The sequence below is a fragment of the Embiotoca jacksoni genome, unplaced genomic scaffold (genome assembly GCF_022577435.1).
Source record: "Embiotoca jacksoni isolate LCO1_2020_lvr unplaced genomic scaffold, fEmbJac1.0.p SCAF_9, whole genome shotgun sequence".
NCBI lineage: Eukaryota > Metazoa > Chordata > Actinopteri > Embiotocidae > Embiotoca > Embiotoca jacksoni.
The window spans coordinates 7,706,312-7,727,483 of NW_027185447.1; the positions used below are offsets into that span (position 1 = coordinate 7,706,312).

The 21,172-nt window shown below is 40.5% G+C and overlaps 1 protein-coding gene across 2 annotated transcripts in view; it reads right to left on the reverse strand.

The window, feature by feature from the left end:
- Window positions 1–21,172, reverse strand: part of LOC138193230 (TOX high mobility group box family member 2-like) — a 76,364-nt gene that overhangs the window by 43,269 nt on the left and 11,923 nt on the right. Inside the window, exon 2 of one of the 2 annotated variants that reach the window (XM_069141131.1) lies at window positions 4,662–4,754. The exons of the other annotated variant lie outside the window; for it this stretch is intronic. Coding sequence (XP_068997232.1) covers window positions 4,662–4,754 — 93 coding nt within the window. The remainder of the gene's footprint in view (window positions 1–4,661; window positions 4,755–21,172) is intronic. 2 annotated transcript variants of the gene reach the window in all.

Below are 21,172 nucleotides of genomic sequence, written 5' to 3' on the forward strand. Positions count from 1 at the left end.
TAACCCTGACAATGTAACACCAAAGAAAAACCACAACAAACTTTTTGAACTTTTCAATTAATAAAAGGGAATCTATAAGCAGAATACTTGTGACTTTAAAAGCCTTTGCCAGTACACCAAGTCTCTAAAAATAATTCTCTCACCGAGCGGAATTAATAAGCCCAGAACAGTACACAGCCATTCTGTGAAGACAGGGGGTGTGGTGGTGTTGGTGGTGGTGAGGGCTCATGCAATATGTATGCCTGTTTGAGCACCCTTCTTCCTCATCTTCCCCCTCTTCTCTTTATTTCTCTTTTTACATCTCTCTCGCTCTCTCTCTCCAGTCCTCTGTTCAATTAAGCTGTAGGAGCGACCTAACAAACCTCAACCTGAGACAATGTGCCACTGAATTTTGATGTTGCCTAACTTGTCACTGCTGGTTCAAAGCCACAGAGGATGAGACAGACAGAATGACACACCAACCTGTGTGTGTAGGGAACAGACACGCACAGACACACTCACACACACTTAAAAACAGTGGAACATTGAAAGACAAGAGAGTGAGAAGCAGAAACAGCTGGAAAGAAAGAAAGAAAGAAAGAAAGAAAGAAAGAAAGAAAGAAAGAAAGCTGTATTAGGTAGATATTCAGAGTAGCATGACAGGAGGAGGAGAGAGAAAGAGACAGAGAAGAGAGACTATAGTAACAATTCTGGTGTTGCACCACGCCCCAAGCAAACAATGAACATGGGCAAACAATGAACATGGCACACACACGCACACACACACACACACACATACATACACAAACACACTTTCACATTCACACACACAAAGCCCATAAAAAGCACAGCCTGTGGCCATGGCGACACATGCTCTGTTGTCGTTAGATAAGGGAAACAGGGCCTCTTCCTGGGTGTGAGTTTGATCCTACACACACACACACACACACACACACACACACACACACACACACACACACACACACACACACACACACACACACACACACATTGAACACACTGCACTCACACTACACGTGCACGCTTAGCTGCAGCAGCACTGGGGTCACATCCACCAACACCCAGCATCTTGTGTATCCTCACCTTTATCAGCTGCATGGTTAATTTTCATATGTAAAACCTGGGCTTTGTCTATCCGAACACGTGGGGCTCCGGTCAGTGGACCACACAGACGACATGGTCCGATACGGACAAGATACAAGGAGCAGCTTCCTGAACCTGTCACAGGATTTTGATGGAGTTCTGTTTGGAGTTGTTTGGCTTAGAAAGTATTCGGTTATAGTAATAGAGAACATGAATCAGTGTCGTGTTGCATTCCTCAAAGGGTCATTTCAAAAGTGTTAAAAAGACGAGCTGCTTTACTTCTCCAGCTGATTTCCTGAAAGAAATATTTGGTAGTATTGTCAGCGATGGAGCAATCTATCAGCTCACATTTGATGAGTATCAGTTCCACAGTGTGACAACACACACAAACTTACAGCACCCTTATCACTAGGAATAAAAAAAAAAGAGGCTTTTTTCACAGAAAACACAATACAGGTTTCAACCGCTTCCGGCTCCACCGATGCCTTGTGATGTGCAGGGAAAAAAAAAAAAAAAAAAAAAAAAAAGGGCAGGCTGAAGCTCCCATTCATCCACTTTGCTGTTAGACTGGAGCAACCACAAAACAGAACCAACAGTCAGGCGCAGAGATGGTGACAGATGGGAGGGGAGATTGAGATTGTGTGTGTAGGATGGGGGTGGAGGGGAGGCGGGTAGGTTGGTGCTAAATTAGGTTTTGTTTCCACCGTGAACTTGGGTTCACTGTGACTTAGTGAGTTCACAACGGGATACAAATCTAAACAGAGATGGTGGCGCACGATTCACTGCAATCACAGGTCAATGGCTTTAAGAATGTGATGAGATTTAGCTGTTTTCATTTTCTGTTATTGACATATCTGTAATCAAAACAATGTCATAAAGCAATCGGATATTATTTATCTTTGAAACGTAGGAACTCAAGTCTAAAATAAAACCCCAAAATATGTTTAATACAGCATCCATCTTAGGATCGTGTGTACATTTTAAACTTACAAGTAACTATATTTGTGTTGCAAACAGCAGGAACAAAATGTTTTTTTAATTAACTTTAATATTAGAAATCATGCAACACGGCATCAGTAAACAACACACATGTTACACATGTTTACCAACCCGCCAAGACTGTTATTGTTTTATACTAAAAGATATAGTTGCTGATACTATCCAACATTGTGTTGCTGCTTTTTAGGAGATACGCCTCACATTTAACTTTAAATCTCTATGTCTAAAATTTTCTTTGGCAGTCCCATTTCTTAATTTAAATTGATTATAATCAATATTTTTACAGTGGATCATATGACTACATGTACTGTATATGAAATTGGTTGCTTTAAGTGTTGAATCCTCAAAGAATCATCACTCAACTCTAAAGTTCCCCTCAGTTCTCACATGAGCATTTGTTTGCTTCAGCTCATTGATTTGGTTTTCTGGCCGCAACTTTTCTATTTCAGTTCACTCTCACCGTTCTCATCTGTATTATTTTCTGCCACAGCAGCCAGCTCTTTTCAGAGAAAAACCTCTGAAAGTTGACAGTGGTGGAGCATTTAGCAACAAAAGAACCTGATATCGCCCTTATTGTTTGTGTGTGGGTGGGTGGGGTGGCGGGGGGGAGGGGGGTGGAGAACAAAATATAGCTAAAAGCAGAGTGACGATTAGACTTAATACTGATTGGATGAACTAGAGAAATGACTTCAAATGAATGCTAATGTTCCTACAAAAATGATAGAGGTGTAAACATGCTGTTTGCAACAAATTAACTGGTGATAATAACTCAGTGTTGTGTTTTTAGCTTGTTTCTGCTGAATCCATGTAGCCAAAGCATCTGTTGTTGCAGGTTTGTAGTTCAACAGCCAAACGCTTCTCTATAAAATTATACAGGTGCAGCTTCGAGTCAGAGCTTCTCTCCCTATTGGACTTGTTGGAGGAACCATGGCTGCACAGCCTCAAAGAGGTGTCAGCACACGGTTTGATTGTGTATCATCTGTAACGTCAGTCTGTCTGTGCAGAAACTTGAACAGAGTGCAAATGAGGTCACAGTCATGGAGTGAGCCACGTGCGAGCACATGTGCAAAGGTCTATCAGAAAAAGTATATCAGACCAAAGTGACACCCACATGGCCTCCCTCATCCTGCTGTGGTGGCATTCAACTGCCTGCCTGCTAACCAGTGCTGGGAAACACCTCTTTAGCATCAAGGACAGTAGCATCACATGCAAGTAGCAGCTAGCCCCAGCAGGTGTTGGTGCGCTGAACTTGACAACACGGGCGCCACAAGGAGGAAAGTAGTTACCCCACCGGTCTACCTGTCACTTCGACTGTCTGGGGTGAGAATGTGTGTATTTGCACGTTTGTGTGTCTGCGTGTCTGTACAGTACGTGTGTGTCTCTACGTGAGCCTAGGCCAGTGAGGTTTCTCTGGCAGCAGGAGAGGATGCAGAGCACAGGCCACTTTTAACTGACTGGGGTAAACAGTGATAGAAGATAAAGGGCAGAGTGAATGTCACATTACCCCAGCCCTTTGCCTCTGCTCACCGCAGCATCAGATAGCTGCAGCAGGAAAAAAAAAAAAAGTCTGGTTTCCTCTAGCATATAATTGGTTATCTCATTGCAATCTACTGCTCTCTTGCCTCTGCACACAGTCAAGTATGAAAGAGCAAAAGGAGAAGAAGAAAAAGGTTTGACTGTTCTGACAGCGACTAAGATCATTATAAGCATTAGAACCACATCAGTCTATTTCCATCGGTGTTAACATGCCACGGACTTAAATATGCAGCATAGTTCAGAAATGAACAGACACGAGTAGAACAACAGTTCCTGATATTCAGGTTGTGGTCTTGTCACTTTCAAACAAATAATTATAGCACTTGTAATGTTAACACAAAAACACTTTTACAGTATATTAAAATAAGAAGGATGGTTCATTAATACCATCAATGTCAACACCTGATTATTAATGTAGTTTTGAGAAAAGAAATTAAATTCATGTCATCTTATTCTGATATAAGAAAGATCCTTTTTTTTTTAATTCCATCATTAGCATATTCTATGAAAAATAGTTCTGTTTTACACTTATTGTGATTCATTGGATGAAAAAAGTTTGTAAAAATGAACTCTAAAGATGCCATAGGCGCTTTCAGATTCAAAGTTAATATGTTTCCAAGAAATGCCGCAAAGTGTTACTTCACTTTAACAACTACATAGGCGTATCTTGCACCTTTGAATGTTTTCACACAAATGTTGCCGCAATAAACTCCTGACATCATGTGTAAATTCCAGTAAAATGCCAGTCTGTGAATAAAAATACATGCAATATGTGTGTTGTACGGTAGAAAATAAATTAAGATTTTTTTTTCTGCTAATGTATGTCTGTATATGTGTGTGTTCTTAAAGGTAATTTCACAAGTTCAAGTAAATATGTCTCCCAATGAACTGCAGTTTTATCTTAACTCCGGATATACTCAGTTTGGAGCCTCCAGAATTCCTCCGGGCCCAGGTTAGTACCTGAAGGTACACCTTTCTAAATCAGTTGGCTAGCACAAACAGAAAAGGTTTCAGATATGGGGGGCTTGGCTACTGTTTCTCACCACAGCAGTGGGCAGTCTTTTCCTAGATGGATTGATGCCTGGAGGGGGGGCAGTGTGGAGCCTAACCCCTCGTTCACCCACAGTGTACCGGGCCTGTGGTTAGAGAGAGAGACGGCGGGGAGAAACAGAGAAGAGAGAAAGAAGACAAAAGTAGGGAAGGAAACGAGATGGCGGGGCTTTAGTTTGCGAGGCACAAGCAGGGCATTTGTAAAGGGAACATGGCAAGCCCCCCCCCCCCCCCTCATGAACCTTTCCCTCCTTCTCCCTTTCTCTGGATGCTCTGCTCTTCCCCTCGTGCTCAGCGCACGCGTGCAGGGGGCGGAGTAATGACATGAGACTTACACAGTGACTCTATGCAGCTGAATGGAGGTTAATGAGCTGACATCCCCTCCACCCCGAACACGCCTCCTCCCCATGCCCACCTCCTGACTCTCTTACACACACTGACAAGCATATACACAAAACCCCTACAAGACAGTGGGGCTGAACGCTGGCACTGAGCCAAGGCTCTGCAGATCAAAGGAACATCATGGGGCAAGACTGGAGTTTACACTGTCTCCATGTACAGTACATACAGCTCGCAGCAATAGTTGTGAACAACTGTGAGAGAATTCTAACATAATGTACATAATAATTATGACCTGCAAACATCAGCTAATGAAATCAAGAGCACATATAGTGGCCCAATGAATGAAGATGTAGTGATCATTAAACAACAGCAATCAGAGGTTGAATAATGTCTGGTTAAAATTTTATTTAGACTGAAGGTGGTGCCATGTTGTTACCTGATTTTAAAGAGTCTCTGTGCGTTACAATACCCATACTACCATATTATTTAGTATGCCAGATTTAGTATGTCCCAATACATAGTATGTTAAATGCAGTATGCCAAAGGTACCAGGATGTCCTGCTACATTCGGTCGTATGTTGCAGCGTGCAGGCCAGCATGGTTGTCTGGCAGTTCAGACCCACAATCTTCTGCCGCAGTTGAAGATATGTCACATCGACTGAGCCACCAAGAGAGTTGGTAGCGCTAATGATCCACCCAGCTGCATTAAAAGGAAGTGTTCTTGTTACAAATTGCATTTTAAATGTTGCGCTACGGATCGCAAGGGATATGACAAAGAGGGTCAAAGTTCAGGGTGCATTTCTATGAGAAAGTAGTATGTCACAGTTGTATGCATACTACATGCAACAGTATATATTTTGTTAGGGTAGCTGTAACGCATATTAAAAGTAAAAAGAAAAAAAGAATGCGATTCAGAACGCAGCTTTTGTCTATGTACGAGGGATTTTAGGACATTAAATATGCTAAGGGTGCCTTTGAATTTGCTCATTCATTTTAGAGGTATTTGCTCAACGTCTAAAGTGCTGGGCAACTGGAAGTTTTATTCTGCTGCACTAGAAGACAAATCAGGGAATCATCAAAATCATTGGATTTCAGCAGAACGAATACGTTGGCACCAGGTCAGTGCCAAAAGCCTGAAAATGTGATGATACTTGTTTTCCAATGGTAATGTTGGTACTGAGGGTAATGTACTGACGTCTGTAGGTAACGGCGATACTGGACAGTAACAAAAGCATGAGAAATGTTGGTGGCAGCAGCAGGTGCAACAGCACTTGTAACAAAATAATAGTAAGTAATAGTAAGAGCACATCAAAACTGAATAATTCAGTGGTATTGGGACTTACTACCAAATTTCAGAAATCATGACATCACAATTCATTAGGATTCATCTTCAGGGAACCATAAATGTGTCTACCAAATGTCAGCCCACTTGATTTTTGACCAAACTGACAAAGATGATCAACTACGACTGTCAGTTATGCTGTTTGCATGGATGAAAATAATGTCCGACCACAAGTGTCAAAATCCTACCAAACACTACACAACAAAACACAACACAACACCACAGTCGATTTATTACAGACAACACCACAAACCACAGGCTAAACACTAACAGAAAATAGAGCACTGTGAATAACCGATTAGACCCTCAGATGCTCCCCCATTTCTTGGTTCTCACGTGGTGGTGTGTGGGTGTGTACGATGTTGAATAAAACCTCAGTGGCCTTTAAGTTGCATCACTGGAAAACCAACATGTAAAGGTGACAATGTTTGACAGATAAAGAGTCCATCTGAGCAGAAGAATCCACAGACATAAATAAATAACAGAAAGGTAATGAAAAAAAAAACAGCCTGGTTCAAAGAAAAGATTCAGAAAACCTTTCAGCAGAAAAAAAACAAAACTTAGATGAATGCAAGTTCTAGTAAACGAATTACATTTGTATGAGGCCATCTGAGAATAAATAAACAGGTGCAGGTGTACTGAATGCTGACATCAGGCAAGTGAATCGGGCATTTTGTTTGTTTGCCAATGAGACATCCCAAGACTGCTCGTGTTGAATCTATGTATAACATAAGCACTTGGTACTCATATTGTCGTCTGACAGTTTCATTACACCTGACTGACGAGAGACAGGATACTAACGTTTAAGCTAGGAGCTTTCAAAACTGGAGTTAGAGATCATTTTTTTAATCAAAATGTCAGAGTAATGTACCCTGATGTAGCTCAAATGCCTTAATCACCTCATATAAATGAGTAAAAAGCAACTGTGTAAAATAACAGCCTTCATGGAATAAAAGACTTTTACCAAAAGCAGAAATAGAATTGATAATGGTGCAGCGAAACACTTTCACAGAGCTTGAAAACAATGGAAGATGGATGGTTAGTCATTAGCACCCATTGTGAATCTTTCCAGTGAGTAATTTGTGGGAAGGCTTGTGCATTTTTAATAGTCTTAAACTGAAGAGCCCTAAGAACACAAACTCCATAAAATAATAACAGGCATTTCACCTTAGCACTATCTGAGCCTCTCAATTATTTACCACTAATGAATTGCTTCGGGCAATATTCTTCCTAAGTACAAAATCAACCATCCCAGGGAGGCTGAATCAGCTTGCTGAAATACTTAAATACATTTACTCAATTATGCTCACTGTTTCTGATATGAAAGAGACAAGGATGTCAAGCTTTCTTCTGCTTGCTATTTCATGTGCTCTGTTTTAGCTTTGATATTTCATGAAAAATCCTCCTGTGGACAACAATGATTAATTGATAAAACATTTTTATAGAAAAGCAATAACAAAGTTCTTGACTTTTCCTCTATTTTGTATCTGTGGTGTGGGAGGATACAATAAAAGCATGTTTGCTGTTATTGTGGTGTCTAGCCTTAGTCACATAGCAGTGTTGCAGGCTAGTTGCCAGGCATCTACCAGGCAATTTGCACCGGTTGCAATTCTGTGCTTCTGTTTTTGGATTTTTACATTCATATATGTGAGTGTGCTCGAGCAAGTGTTTATAAATGCGCATATTTTATATCTGCGGTCCGCTCAGAGTAACAAACTGAGCATTCAGCTTGATTCTTATACGTTCAACATTTTTATCAACACTTAATCAGAAAGCATTTCCAACCATGATACTTCCACTGCATAATGGAGCCGGTCAGACCCAACTAAATGTGGTAAAGTCCATGCTATCCAGATGTAATCATTAGTCTTTGGCTGTAACTGGAGGGAAATTAAAGTGCAAAGGATCCCGTTCCTAGACAGCTGGTAGTTGTAAATTCCTATCAGGGAATAAAAAACAGGGAAGGAGGGTGAGAGTTTGAAAGAAAACATATACTATTTTCATTTCAACTGCTTTAGGGATTAAGGCTTGGGGCTCTAGAAAAAAACTGCATTAAAATAATCCACCATTTGCATGTTTTATCTCACAAAGGAGGCTCACATAGACACGCATGCACACCAACCCCCACTCTCCCTCCCGCCTTCTCCTCCTTCCCCTCCCCCATTCTGGGTGAGCACACACACACACACACACACACACACACACACACACACACACACACACACACACACACACACACACACACACACACACTCATACGTACGTCACACATATACACACTGTCATCATTAAACACACACACACACACACACACACACACACACACACACACACACACACACACACACACACACATCGAGATCAACTTGCTGCCATCTGCTCTACGCGCTCTGTACAATCCTTGCAGAATACATTATTCACTACAATACATCACATCACATTCCCTCAATGTCATAGCCTTGCGCTGAAGAGTGAGAGAGAGACAGGAGGAGAGTGGAGAGCAAAACAGCTATTGTACTGAAAAGGGATTGAGAAACAGAGAGAGAAGATTTGACCTGTTACTGGTGCAAGACAAAATTAAAAGACAGCTTTATTTGGCTTTAAGGTGAAAAAAGGCTGTCAGCGAAATGTGTTCCTGTTAGAGCTACCAGGCTATATTAGAAATCCAGACTAGGAGGACAATGTACGAAAAGTGAAGGATAACACAGGCTAAGAAAGTGAGAGGAGGTCGGACTGGCAGGAGGATAACTTTTGGTTACACAGCATGGTCTGCTTTTGTGAAGGCCAATCTTAGTACTGTTAACAAGTGTCAACCGCATGATCTGATAAGTGTAAACAAATCCTGTGAAAAAAACATCATACTTACCCTAAACGGAAGTTCTTTCATCAATTATCAATATTTTGGCACAGTAACGGTGAGTAATGAGTATTAGTAACTCAGTCATTGAGGAGCATTTACTAGCTAAAGATCCCTTTCTTCTTCGGGACTTGGTGAAGACAAACAAGAGCAGAGTGAAGATTGGACTTTTTATTTGCCAGATGGTTCACTGGGAATTTACAGCAACAAGGCAGTGTGACTTTATAGGTTTAATCATTTTTGGACATTAGTGGCATAGAGGATAAGCTGTATCTAGCTTTGCCTACATAAATTATAATTGGTAGTAGGATCAATTATTTTAGTCTTTTTATGGGATTTGTTGATTTTCTGTCTGCCCCTCCCCGACCGGTCGAGGCAGATGGTCGCCCACCTCTGAGCCTGGTTCTGTCAAAGGTTTGTCTCCCTGTTAAATTGGAGTTTTTTTCCTTCCACCCATCACTCGTGGGAATTGTTGAATTGTTGGGTTTCTCTCTATAATGCTGTAAAGTTATTTTGTAAGGCATTTGTTGTGTTAGGAGCCCTGAGATGACTTGTGATTTGGCACTGAATAAAATTGAATTGTTGACAAAAAGAAAAATATAAAACGATTGCAGTCGTATCTAGAGAATTGTTAATTCACTGTGTATAACTATTATTGAAGTGAGGTTTTTTGTTTATTTAAAAGGTAGACATACATAAACGTACAATAGACTGTTTAGACCAGGTTTGTTTACATGTTTATTTTCTCCCTGTTAGTTCTTGTGTGCAAATCATGAACATGTTTGCGCATGTGTGCGTGTCGCCATTGTGCTGTGGCAGTACAGAGGGAGGGAACAGCTGGCAGGCCCACACTTGACTACGTATTGACCTGCTTTGCATTCACCTGTTATTCAGCCAAACCTAATGTTTCCACTCGGCTCTGCTGCAGCTGAGCTGCAATTAACCTCGCAGTGAGTGCAAGGCAAGCAAGTCTTAAGTAATCTGTCAGAGTAGTTTGAAACTTTTGCTAAATGTCATTCTACCTTATCTTGTCAAATTAATAGTTTTTATTTTACTTAAATTTTCACACTTTGAAGAAAAGAGAGGAAAGTGTTGCTCAAGGAAAGACTTCTAACCCTTCTAACATTAACAGTACCTGTGAATGGCGCCTATATTCACACAGCATACAAGTTTTTCACTTTCTTAAGGTGTCTGACAGGGTGCACATGATCTCCTGATTGCAGATAATTAGCCTCTGCGAATGTTGTTTGCCCGTCTAAACCATTTGAATGGGAGCAAGCGCTGCTGCTGCATCCAACACTTCCCTTATCTGCAATTCACTCCTCCACTTCGCCTCCTCTCATTTTTTCCCACCCTCCATTTCCCCCTCCCTGCACTTTTCCCAGATGCCCTCTCAGCTCTTGTCTGTGTTTGGGCTGCGACTGTGAAGGGTCACTGACTGGCTTGTCTCCCATGTGGAGCAGTGATCATCTATGTGTGTGTGAGTGTGTGTGTGTGTGAGTGTGTGTGTGTGTGTGTGTGTGTGTGTGTGTGTGTGTGTGTGTGTGTGTGTGTGTGTGTGTGTGAGAAAGAGAGAGAGACAGCACACACTCGTCTATGGATAATTATATGAATGAGAGAGTAAGAACAGCAACAAAAAAAGAAGTGTGAGTGTGTGAATTTATCCCAATGTGTGTGCAGTTGAGCCTGAGTGCCTTTCCCACTGCGTGTGTTTCAAACTGTTTGAATGTGTATCTTGTGTGTGTGTGTGTGTGTGTGTGTGTGTGTGTGTGTGTGTGTGTGTGTGTGTGTGTGCGCGCGCGCTTTGCTAGCTCAGTGCCAGGTCTCTCTAATGAGTCTGTCAGGCGCTGTTAGCGACGGCGTGCTCCCCTGGCTCAGCGCACTCCTACAGACACACTGTGATTAGCCGGGCCAACGGCACGCCACCGGGCCAGATTAAACACTCACCACGCCGCCAGGGAACACACACACACACACACACACACACACACACACACACACACACACACACACACACTCAGCACAGCGCACATTAGAGAAAGCGTCACACTCACTCGCACAAGCCCCACACACAGACGTACTAAGACACACAGCTTCATCATCATTGTGCCTATTAGCCCGCTCTGATACAGTAACACGTACTTGCCCTCCAGAGCCAGGTGTTGGTGCAACTGGAATTGAAAATTAATGTGAAATATAAACATAATACAAGCCACCAGTGGCACGGGCAAGAAAATGCTAGTATTTCATTAATCTGTCCGCCTTTATTGAATTCCTGTCTGACGCTAATCTTGAACATCACTCAGAAATGAAGGCCAACCCTTTTGGCTCCAACAGCTTTCAACATCTTCATTAAAGCGACATGATTCACTAATTACAGGTAATTACCCTTTAATGAGCAGCCCAGATGAATGAGCAGATATGCAGAGGAGGGGCGGGCAGGAGCACACGTCGTTTTTCATTCCTCAAGGGCCAGCAGCGGACTGACTGACTGACTGACTGACTGACTGGGTGTTACAGCTTGACATGGCTAGAAAAGGCTGGTCTGACTGTCACACATCCTACATGTGGTTTATGATACAATATACTGAACATGAGTTATCTGATTAAGGGGACCAGATGGGTGCACACTGGGTTGTCTTAGTTCACACACGCACACACAAACTGTGGTGCTGTACACTACACACAAGTACCTCCGTATCGGCTTCCCCAAACTTTTTGGTTTGACACTCATTAATTAGAAGCAGAGCCTCTCATAGGTTTCACAGGACTCTAAATTCTCTGCAGATTGTTTAATTTGAATAAATCTTTGCGCCCACAACAGTTTTTCCAATTTGTCCTGAAACAACAGTCGGGTGCCCATATGAATACTGAAACTCCGCCTGTTGATACTAGCCATTAAAAAAAATCCCTTCCAAAAGTTGAACGAAAGCTAAAATGAGCCTCCAACCTCCAGTTTGGGACCTACTTTTGAATATGATATTAAATTAAAAGTATGTTGTGTTTCTGTATCATTGATTGTGGCTATTGTAAAAAGTGTTGTTTTTTTTTTTTTTTATAGAATTGACATATTAACAGCAGCAGTTTGGTCACCTTCTGAAAAATGAATGTGACTACTTACACTTTAAAGTCATGTTAAAGCATGTTATTCTTCACAAATCATAAGAAGTTACGTCCAGTATCAAGCACTGCAGCAGTGTGCTCTAACTTCTTAATCACTGTAGACTAACCTGTCAGTAACCTGAGATAGACGAGCAGTGATTACCCTGACACCAAAGACAAATGTGGGTTTTTCCTGGGTCAACATTTAAAGGGAATGTTACTGACACTGTTTAGGAGTGAGATGTGTAACACATCGAAAGCTGCAATGGGTTGAAGCTTTTCTAACTGTGAAGGTGTGGGAGGTGCAGACTGCAAACTCAAAACAGAGGCGTGTTCATTGTTCCTTTGTTGTTTAACAAGAGGAAACAAACTCGCCATTTTTTCCCCTCTGCTTCTCTCTGTCTCTGAAAAACGAACAAGCGAAAATGAGATTGATCTAACAACCTGCCAACAGTGAAGTTTCTTATCTTGGGCCTGCAGAAGAAAGTTCCCACAAGAAGACACTGTGCACCAATTTTCCCCTCCTTCTGATTCTTCTCCTCCCTCTCTCTTACCGTCTCTCGTGCCAAGTGGCCTATTTTTACCCCTTCGTGTGGCATCTCAGGGTTTTCCTTGTCACCACCATGTTTCCTGTCATCAGTGTGTCAGTACAGTTGAACAGTGCAGTTACTCAAAAGGCAGTGACACTGTTTGACTAACTGTTTTTCTGTCTTCTCAGATGTGGTCACAGATCTTTGTTGTCAAGGTAGTATGGCCTTGACATATATATTTGTTTGCCTTTTACACCTCAATAATGACAAATAAAAAAAGGTATATTTAGGTTGATTAGATAAAATGTAAATTTTAGGCCAAAAGGCTGGGAACATTTTCTTGGTTCACTGTCTTCTCTTTCTTTGCCTGGGTCGTATGATGAGAATATTTACGGGATAATATATACTTTGTTTACGATACACAAATTCAGTCACCACGCCAAAGTTATTTGTACTCCTACATTGACCTCTCATCTGAACCTCACCCTCTTCCACCAAAACATATCTATCATGATGCCATGTGCAACAACACAACACTGTGTCTTTTCTCTGGCTGAAATGTGCAGAATGTGATATACTGTACTATGTGTCACAATAGAGGAATTGTGTTCCTCGAGGGAAAGTATGAGTTGGAAGAGGAAAATATCAGCGCAGGATGTATGCTTTCCAACCTCATAAGACATTCCCGTTGTGAGTGAGGGTTGCTCGTGGAGACATAAATGAGCAACATGATTTTCTCGGATGTGACTGTGTTGCCTCACCCCTATTGCGGCAGACTGTAGTGACTTTTATATTAAAAAAAATTTGAAGCACTTTACTACAACCCATTTTAATAACCTTTCTCTCTACAGGGCAATTAGGCCTAAACATTTCAAACGATCCCAAATCAGTTCCAGATGCATATGAGTGAGTAAAATTCCTTTATGAAGTACAAATATACGTTTGGTCTTAAAATGATAAACAGTGAAAGGCCAATAGACTGCATGAAGTTAGCTCTTTGTGCTCGTCTTGTGTGACACACAGAGCCTCTTTTGTTCTGCCACTCACTACTTATGTTACTGTAGAGCTCTAATGCACACAGATCGATAGCATACTTTCCATTTCAACACATCGAGCTGATGTTCGGACACATGGTTGGAATTGATCCTGTTCTGTCAACACAAAGTTTTAGGTCTCGATGTCTTCTTTCATCTGCAAAGTCTTAAAATAAAAAGATTTTATCACGACCATGTTCACAATCTCAAATCTCTTCGTCGCTTGATGTTGACGTCTCTGTACTACACATTGAATACCTGCATTGCTGATGACGTTGTGAGTCAAGGTGCTTGTGAAACGGAGCAACAGAGGCACAGACATATCAACATCAAAACAGAACATCTGGCCCATTTATATGAATCAAATTTTAAAACGTTCTGTCACTTTCAAACGCACTCTTGTGCACATTATAGACATTTTATGATGGGAGGAAAAGCCAAATACTGGCTCAAATAAAACTAATCTGAAACAGCTGTGAAGTCATGATGACCATAAAATATGTTAATACACCAATAAAACGACCAGTGAAGAACTATATATATTAAAAAAACAACAACAGCAACAACAAAAAAACCAGATGCATATCGCCCATCAGTCTAAAACAAACAAACCAGCAAAATCAATTTCCTTCCCCCCACAGGATGTCCACCACATGCGAGCAGGTTTTTACGACCACGACTGAAAGGTGCAAAAACATCAAGCATGTTTGAAGTGAGCTCAACTATTAATCTGCACATGTAACAAGCTCATAGTACAAGAGGAACACTGTCTAAATATACTGAAACCTTTACACATGTGAAGGCAGAAAACAGGAACTCTCATTCAAACAGGTCATTGGCTGCAACACACTGTATGACTGTAAAGATTTTAATCTCAAGGTTGCAGCAAAATGCGCAACAATGGTTCTTGTTGCAGAAATTCTGTGACAAACGTTACTTTACTTGTTATATAATACATTTCTGTCTGGCAGAAACACCTTCCTGGAGTCAAACTGAAAATGTCAAATTATGTCATGTACACTGACAGCTTGCCCGCAGGCTGTACAGCATGCCTTTACACCTTAGACAATTAAATATGTCTATTAAGATCCTTCTTCTACATGACTGCTTGAGTATGAAAAACAACACCAGGAAGCATCAGAATGTGTTTTCTTCTTTGGAAATAAATTATATGTTGCTCTTTAAAGATGATACATTGTAGGAGGAAACTCTTTACATTTTGTGAAGCTCTCAGCCCACACAAACACACTAGGTGCTTCTAAGACCAAGATAAAATGTTTTCAGTGATAACAATAAAGTAGCTCTTCTTGGTTCGATGAGCCAAACCATCAGCTCCTGAAAGGCAGAGATGGAGAGAGAAACAGAGACAGGGAGGGCACTAATCCCATTACCGTCTCTTCCTGGCATGAGAGAATATTCATTTCTCTGTGGCAATCGTCAGGAGGGTGACAACGGGGAAAAAAAATTTAATCGTACATCCCACCATTTTATTTTCCATGTAATTAAATCAGTTAAATGTTATAAAAACATGTAAACTCCATCAATGACTTTGAGCCATTTGCATTTTTAATCAGGCCAGATTAATTCTAATAAGCGTGCTGGGCTAAGGCGATGACAGAGCAGGCCTATTGTGTGTCTGTCACACTCATTTAATTCTGTCATTATGTCCCATATCCTATTATGTTAATTGGCTTTTTATTCCCAATCAACAACCAGCCAAGGCTATTAAGTAATAATCTCCGACTAGAGCACTTTTAACCTTCAACGTGTTAGAAGTTTGCTACCTTAAAAACAACAAGTGGCTGATCACAGGGAAAATGCAAAATCAGTGCTGAGCTTATTCAACCTGGCTACCTGCTCCAAATGAAAAATGACTGTCAAGATGCTGGATGTTGACACTTGGCATCGGGTGTAAAGCAAACACATTAGACAGAGGAAATGGGCATCACCATCTTCTCCTGCAAAGTAACTAAGCAAAGAAGATGAATGTGTCTGATGTGTTCAGCCATTTCCTTTCGCTCCCTCTCTGGGGAGTCACTCGAAAACGAAATCTCTAAAGAAACTGAACCTGCAGTTTAATTGAAAGCCACTGCTGCAAACAAATAGGAGAAGGGCTTAAAGATTACAGCCAATGAGACATGCAGAAAGCCAAATATCCCTGACAAAAGGATGATAACATTGTAAGTGAAAATAGCAGACATAATCTTAAAAGAGCAGTAGGAGGAACACCATCTGGAAAAAAAACTTGTATTCATGATTCATTAATGACACTTAATGCTGCACGATGAGTTCCAACACTAAGTTTTATGATATTACCTAGTCCATCTCATCTTTTACTTTTTGTCTTAAATCTCATTCATTACTTTGCCATGTCTGAGTGGTTTGTTTGCTCCAAAGATAATTCAATTAACTAAAGCATAATTTCTGCCACTGAGAAAACAAAAATATAATTAATAAGGCCATACTCTGCATAAGGCGAGGAACCTTTTCCACATCCTAATGCGGCCTCACAGAGCAGTAAACACCATTTGCCCCCCCACCCCTCCAAAAAAAAAAAAAAAACATGCCTCAGCAGCAACGCTAGGAGCACCTCTGGAAAAAGCCATCACAGTACAATAACACTGTTGACTGTGTTTCTTGGTTTGTTTGTATACAATATATATAGATATATACTGTACTGTATATTTATATACATATATATATATATATATGTTGACTGTGTTCTTGGTTTGTTTGTATATAATATATATATAGAGATATATAATGTACTGTATAAACTGTGCATTTTATATTTTATATTTATATTTTTTAATGCTATTTACTGCTATTTTATTGCTTTTCTATTATTCTATTCTATTCTATTCTAGTATTTTATTCTATTATTTCTATTATTATCGTATTGCTTCTGTATGCTGCTGTAGCGAAAAAAATTTCCCCTCGGGGATTAATAAAGTAAATACCTACCTACCTACCTACCTACCTAATGTGTGGTGTTAATGCAAAGATGTGGGACAGTGAATCCCAGTCACACCATTAGACACCATGCAGGACTTGTGGCATCAAATATGTGGTCGCACACATTTTCAGCTCAGTCACAATACTGGCTTGGTTAAGTTAGGTGACCTTTCTTTGAAATAGTCTTTGCTACAGGAAATGTACTTTTCAGCTGTCATTGACAGTTATCTGGCAACCGCAATCTCATTACAGTTTAAATGTGTTTCTCACAAGACAGTAAAAGAGTACAAAGCAAACATTTGTGGGAAAATATGGAGGGAAAAAAAAGATAAATCCCACTACCTTTTAAAGATTTAAAGAACACCGTAATCTTTTTTTTTTTTTTTTTTTTTTTTTTTAACATAATCTAAGACTGGCATTACTTTTGTGAAGTGATTAACTCCTAATTCAAGACCGTTATTTTTTATTTTTTAAAGTTTCATTTACTCCAACTTAATAAGGAAAGTAAATCTAAATCAACCAGATACTGAAACAATGGAGTACAAATATATCAAATGTGGATTTATATGATCAAAGTTTGTTGAATCACTTTTTAACACTAAAATAAACATGTCGATTTTCCAAATTGATTACAATATATGTAAATGTCCAAGTATTACACACAGAAATGTAGGTGTTACATAATAGATGTTCAATATTTATATAAAACAAACTTCTTCCTCTTCATTAGAAGCATTAGGTGCAGGTGTTCTACACAATTTCTTCTTTTTTTTTAATGAGATATTTCTCAGTTATTGTCTTTGCTTTGTTGATCTAATATGCAACTAAGTTTAACAAGCTTGGTTTACTAAAAACAAAGACTTTACACAGTATACTCATCCATATAATATAAAAGGTTTAAATTTATCTGTGATGCAGTCGTTCCTTTTGTTCGAGGCCGGTATAATAATGGAAACAAATGTCTTCCATTCAGTAGCTCAACATGTACAGTAAACAATGCCAGGAAAGCAGTGGGGGCCGGGAGGGCTTTGCCTGAATAGAAGCCTGCCTTGTGCAATTGACGGTTGAACCTTTTAATGTTCACAGTGTCTTACTGCCGTCTCTCCTCTCGACGAAACGCTTGTGCAGTCATCTCGCTCATATTCTTAACTCTAAAATTAGCCGTGGAGTACAGCAAGCTGTCAGTGCTGATTTGCCTCGACAGGTACAGCTCCAATGTATTCATTTTCTCATACGGGAGAAAAGTGCTTTTCGAGGTTTCAGTACCCCCCACTTTGCCTATATCTCTGTGCATTAGTGTCTTTTTCAGAAGCCACTTCATGCCGGAAGAGATTTTTGAGAGATTTTCTCCAGCCCCAAAAGACAAATGCAAAAAGGCAAAGTGTCGCCTCTTAAACAGTCCAATAACATGTGTTCTTTATCAAACAGAGCGAGCCGCAGTTTCTCAACTCTTACTAGCTAATGTCAGCAGTTATGATACGTCGAACCTCGGCGCGCGGCCGTTTCACACTCCCACAAGCAATTTCACTTTTAGCGCTCTGAAGACTTCATAAACCTTTTCATTTCACAGTCAGACCTCATGAAAGTGCCGTGTGGCCTCACAATTTACATTTTACTCACTATTTATCTATAAAGAAGACTTAATAAGTTCCCTCTTGAGTACACACGAGGTGAGCGTTACTATGGGGACGGAGAGTGCTCCTCTGTGCTCCATGTCACTGAGGCCTGTTCCATTGTGGCAAGAGACAACAGCTGTCTTTACCTTTGGCAGGCAAACAGACTCATTAAGGGCAGCCATGTTTGTTTTTGTGCCCGATACCTAGCCCTAAGCAAACACTGCCATATCTCCACTCCACAGCTCTTGCAGTCTCAACATTTCCTTCCCTATTGCGGAGGGAGGCCCTGGCACGTTGAGCATGCTGCACGTTTTTTTTTTGGTTTTTTTTCTCCCCGCAAGCTCTGGCCAAGCTGCCAATTGCTCTCAAAGAATGCGTGCTTAATTGAGAAATTTAGTCGAGGTTTGAGCTGATGAAATGCTGAAATGCAGCTAGCACACTGTAGTGATGCTATGAATGATGTGTATGGGTTATGTGCATAATGTATGCCATTATACTGCCCGATATCACGTCTTCTGGTATGTTACAAGAAAGCCTCCTTTGTTTGTTGTGCTGTCGACGTGATAAAGGCGTCATTATTTGGTCTGCTCACAGCTAACAGCTAAAATCTGCAGTGAAAGGTTTCATTCGCATATTTTGTCCCCTCTCAGCAATGTCTGCGGCTTGAGTGACAAGGCAGGTTGAATTCATAACGCTTTGACAAAAATTCCATTTAAGAGGGAAAATGGCATTGAATGTCATTCCATTACTGCAGATGGCAAACATGGGAACACTTTAACCCAGAAGGCATTCACATTGACTTATACAAAACAGCAGAAAGACTTTTCTTCTAATATATGTACAGTACCTGAGCATTTTCAGCAAGAGCATCTTAAGAGTAGTCTTCCAAAATGTACTTACTTATTTGATTTCATCCCTTTTCACTATTTGTCAAGCCCAGAGTCACAATGCATTGTGAAATGAGTTCTTAATGTGGAGTAATGAGGCTGTCATGGCAAAGCAGTCTCTGCTTGTTTGAGTTTGACTCATGTCGTAGATTCAATTAAATCAGCTGAAGTCAAGCTGGCCTCAGGCCAGATCGGTAATGGTTGACCTCATTCAAACAATGCTCTGACATATTGAAACAATAAGAGGAAGGGCCTTGAATCAGTTGCAAAAGCAAACTCCGCTCAAAAGCGATAAGGTAGAAAAATTACAGTGAAGTCAACGAAATGTTTGAAAGCTTCATGAAGGCGTGTCTTCATGGGTGCACATAAAGTGTTTCTATCTTTCTGGTGCCAGACTTTTTGCTTGTGTAAAGCATTATAGGACAGGATGACTGTTGTGAGTGTGTGATGTCATTAAAATTACAGACCTAAAGGACAACAAATGCTGAGGATTGTCCGACACATATAAACGTGGTAAATAAAAGATAAACATCCCTATGATCAAAATACTAAATCACATGTTTTGTGAACTTCGACTCTTCCTTTGCCTGTATAAAACTAAATTGCTTGAGCTTCAGCGATAAAACTATATAACACGTTTTTAACACAGCTGGTCCATTTCTTCTTCTGGAGGTTTACTTGTCCCCAGAAGTCTAAACTGATTTATTTGGATGTTGAAATGCCTGGAATCTAAATTATGACACAAACACTCCCAAGGCTATGTAAACAACCTTTCCAGTTCCAGTCTACAACCGTGCTTTCTGAGCAATAACTTGAGTGCCAAAGGCAAAAGCACTTCTCACTTTTGGAAGGGTCTCCACTGTCACAGTTACAAAGAGAGGGCTCTCCTCGGTCTGGTTAACAGGCAGTAGGTATCTCTGAAAAGCTTATTGTGCCGTACAATGTACAATCAATTACGTTGCCTATTTTAAAGCATATTTACCATTCATAATGTGTGAATTAACAGTTTGGAGAGACAGAAACATCCTGAGTGCTTTGTAGAATAAACAAAAGTGCGGTAACAAGATCAAAACGGAACATCTTGCTTCACTCACTCGTTTCTCTATTCACCAGGGCACTAGCAGTTACAGTAAACAGATAAAAGAGCACACACACACACACACACACACACACACACACACACACACTCAAGCAAACACACACACACACACAGAGTAACGGCATCTCATTAAGCAGTGTTCCCTCTGGCCCTCATTCCATTAGAAATTAAAACTCAGGACAATTAGTGGCATATTGGTCTCAGCTCAGTGCACTATAGTGGCACTCTCAAGGCTCCAAGATGACTTAATTACAGGTACATCTGAAAACAGTGCGACGGCGCTGCGACAGAGCACACAGTGAAAACCAGGAGCAAGTGTCAGCCACAACAAGGTTCACAGAGATGAAGAATAAATTGCTGGAAATAGTTCTGTATACCTGAAAAAAAGAAAATCACAGATACATAAGTGTTGGCTGTGTTAATGTGATAATAGAAACCTTGGATATTTTTAGGGGTTTTAGAAATAATACTTTAATGTAATATAATGTGCTTTAACTTCAACTACTCACAAAACGTAGATCACTTTGAAGGACACCAAACAGGATGAGAGAGGCTAAAGGTCAAATGTTGGTGAGTTCAGATTTCACTGGATAGCACTCGTTTCAATGTTTAGGAGATAGTTCACTCTTGAGCTGGGGGGTAGAGAGGTGTAAACATCTGATAAAGATTTAATTTGTGCTCAAATTCTATATCTGTGGCCTCTGAACTGGTCAGGCTCTTTAAATCACCAACACGTAGAT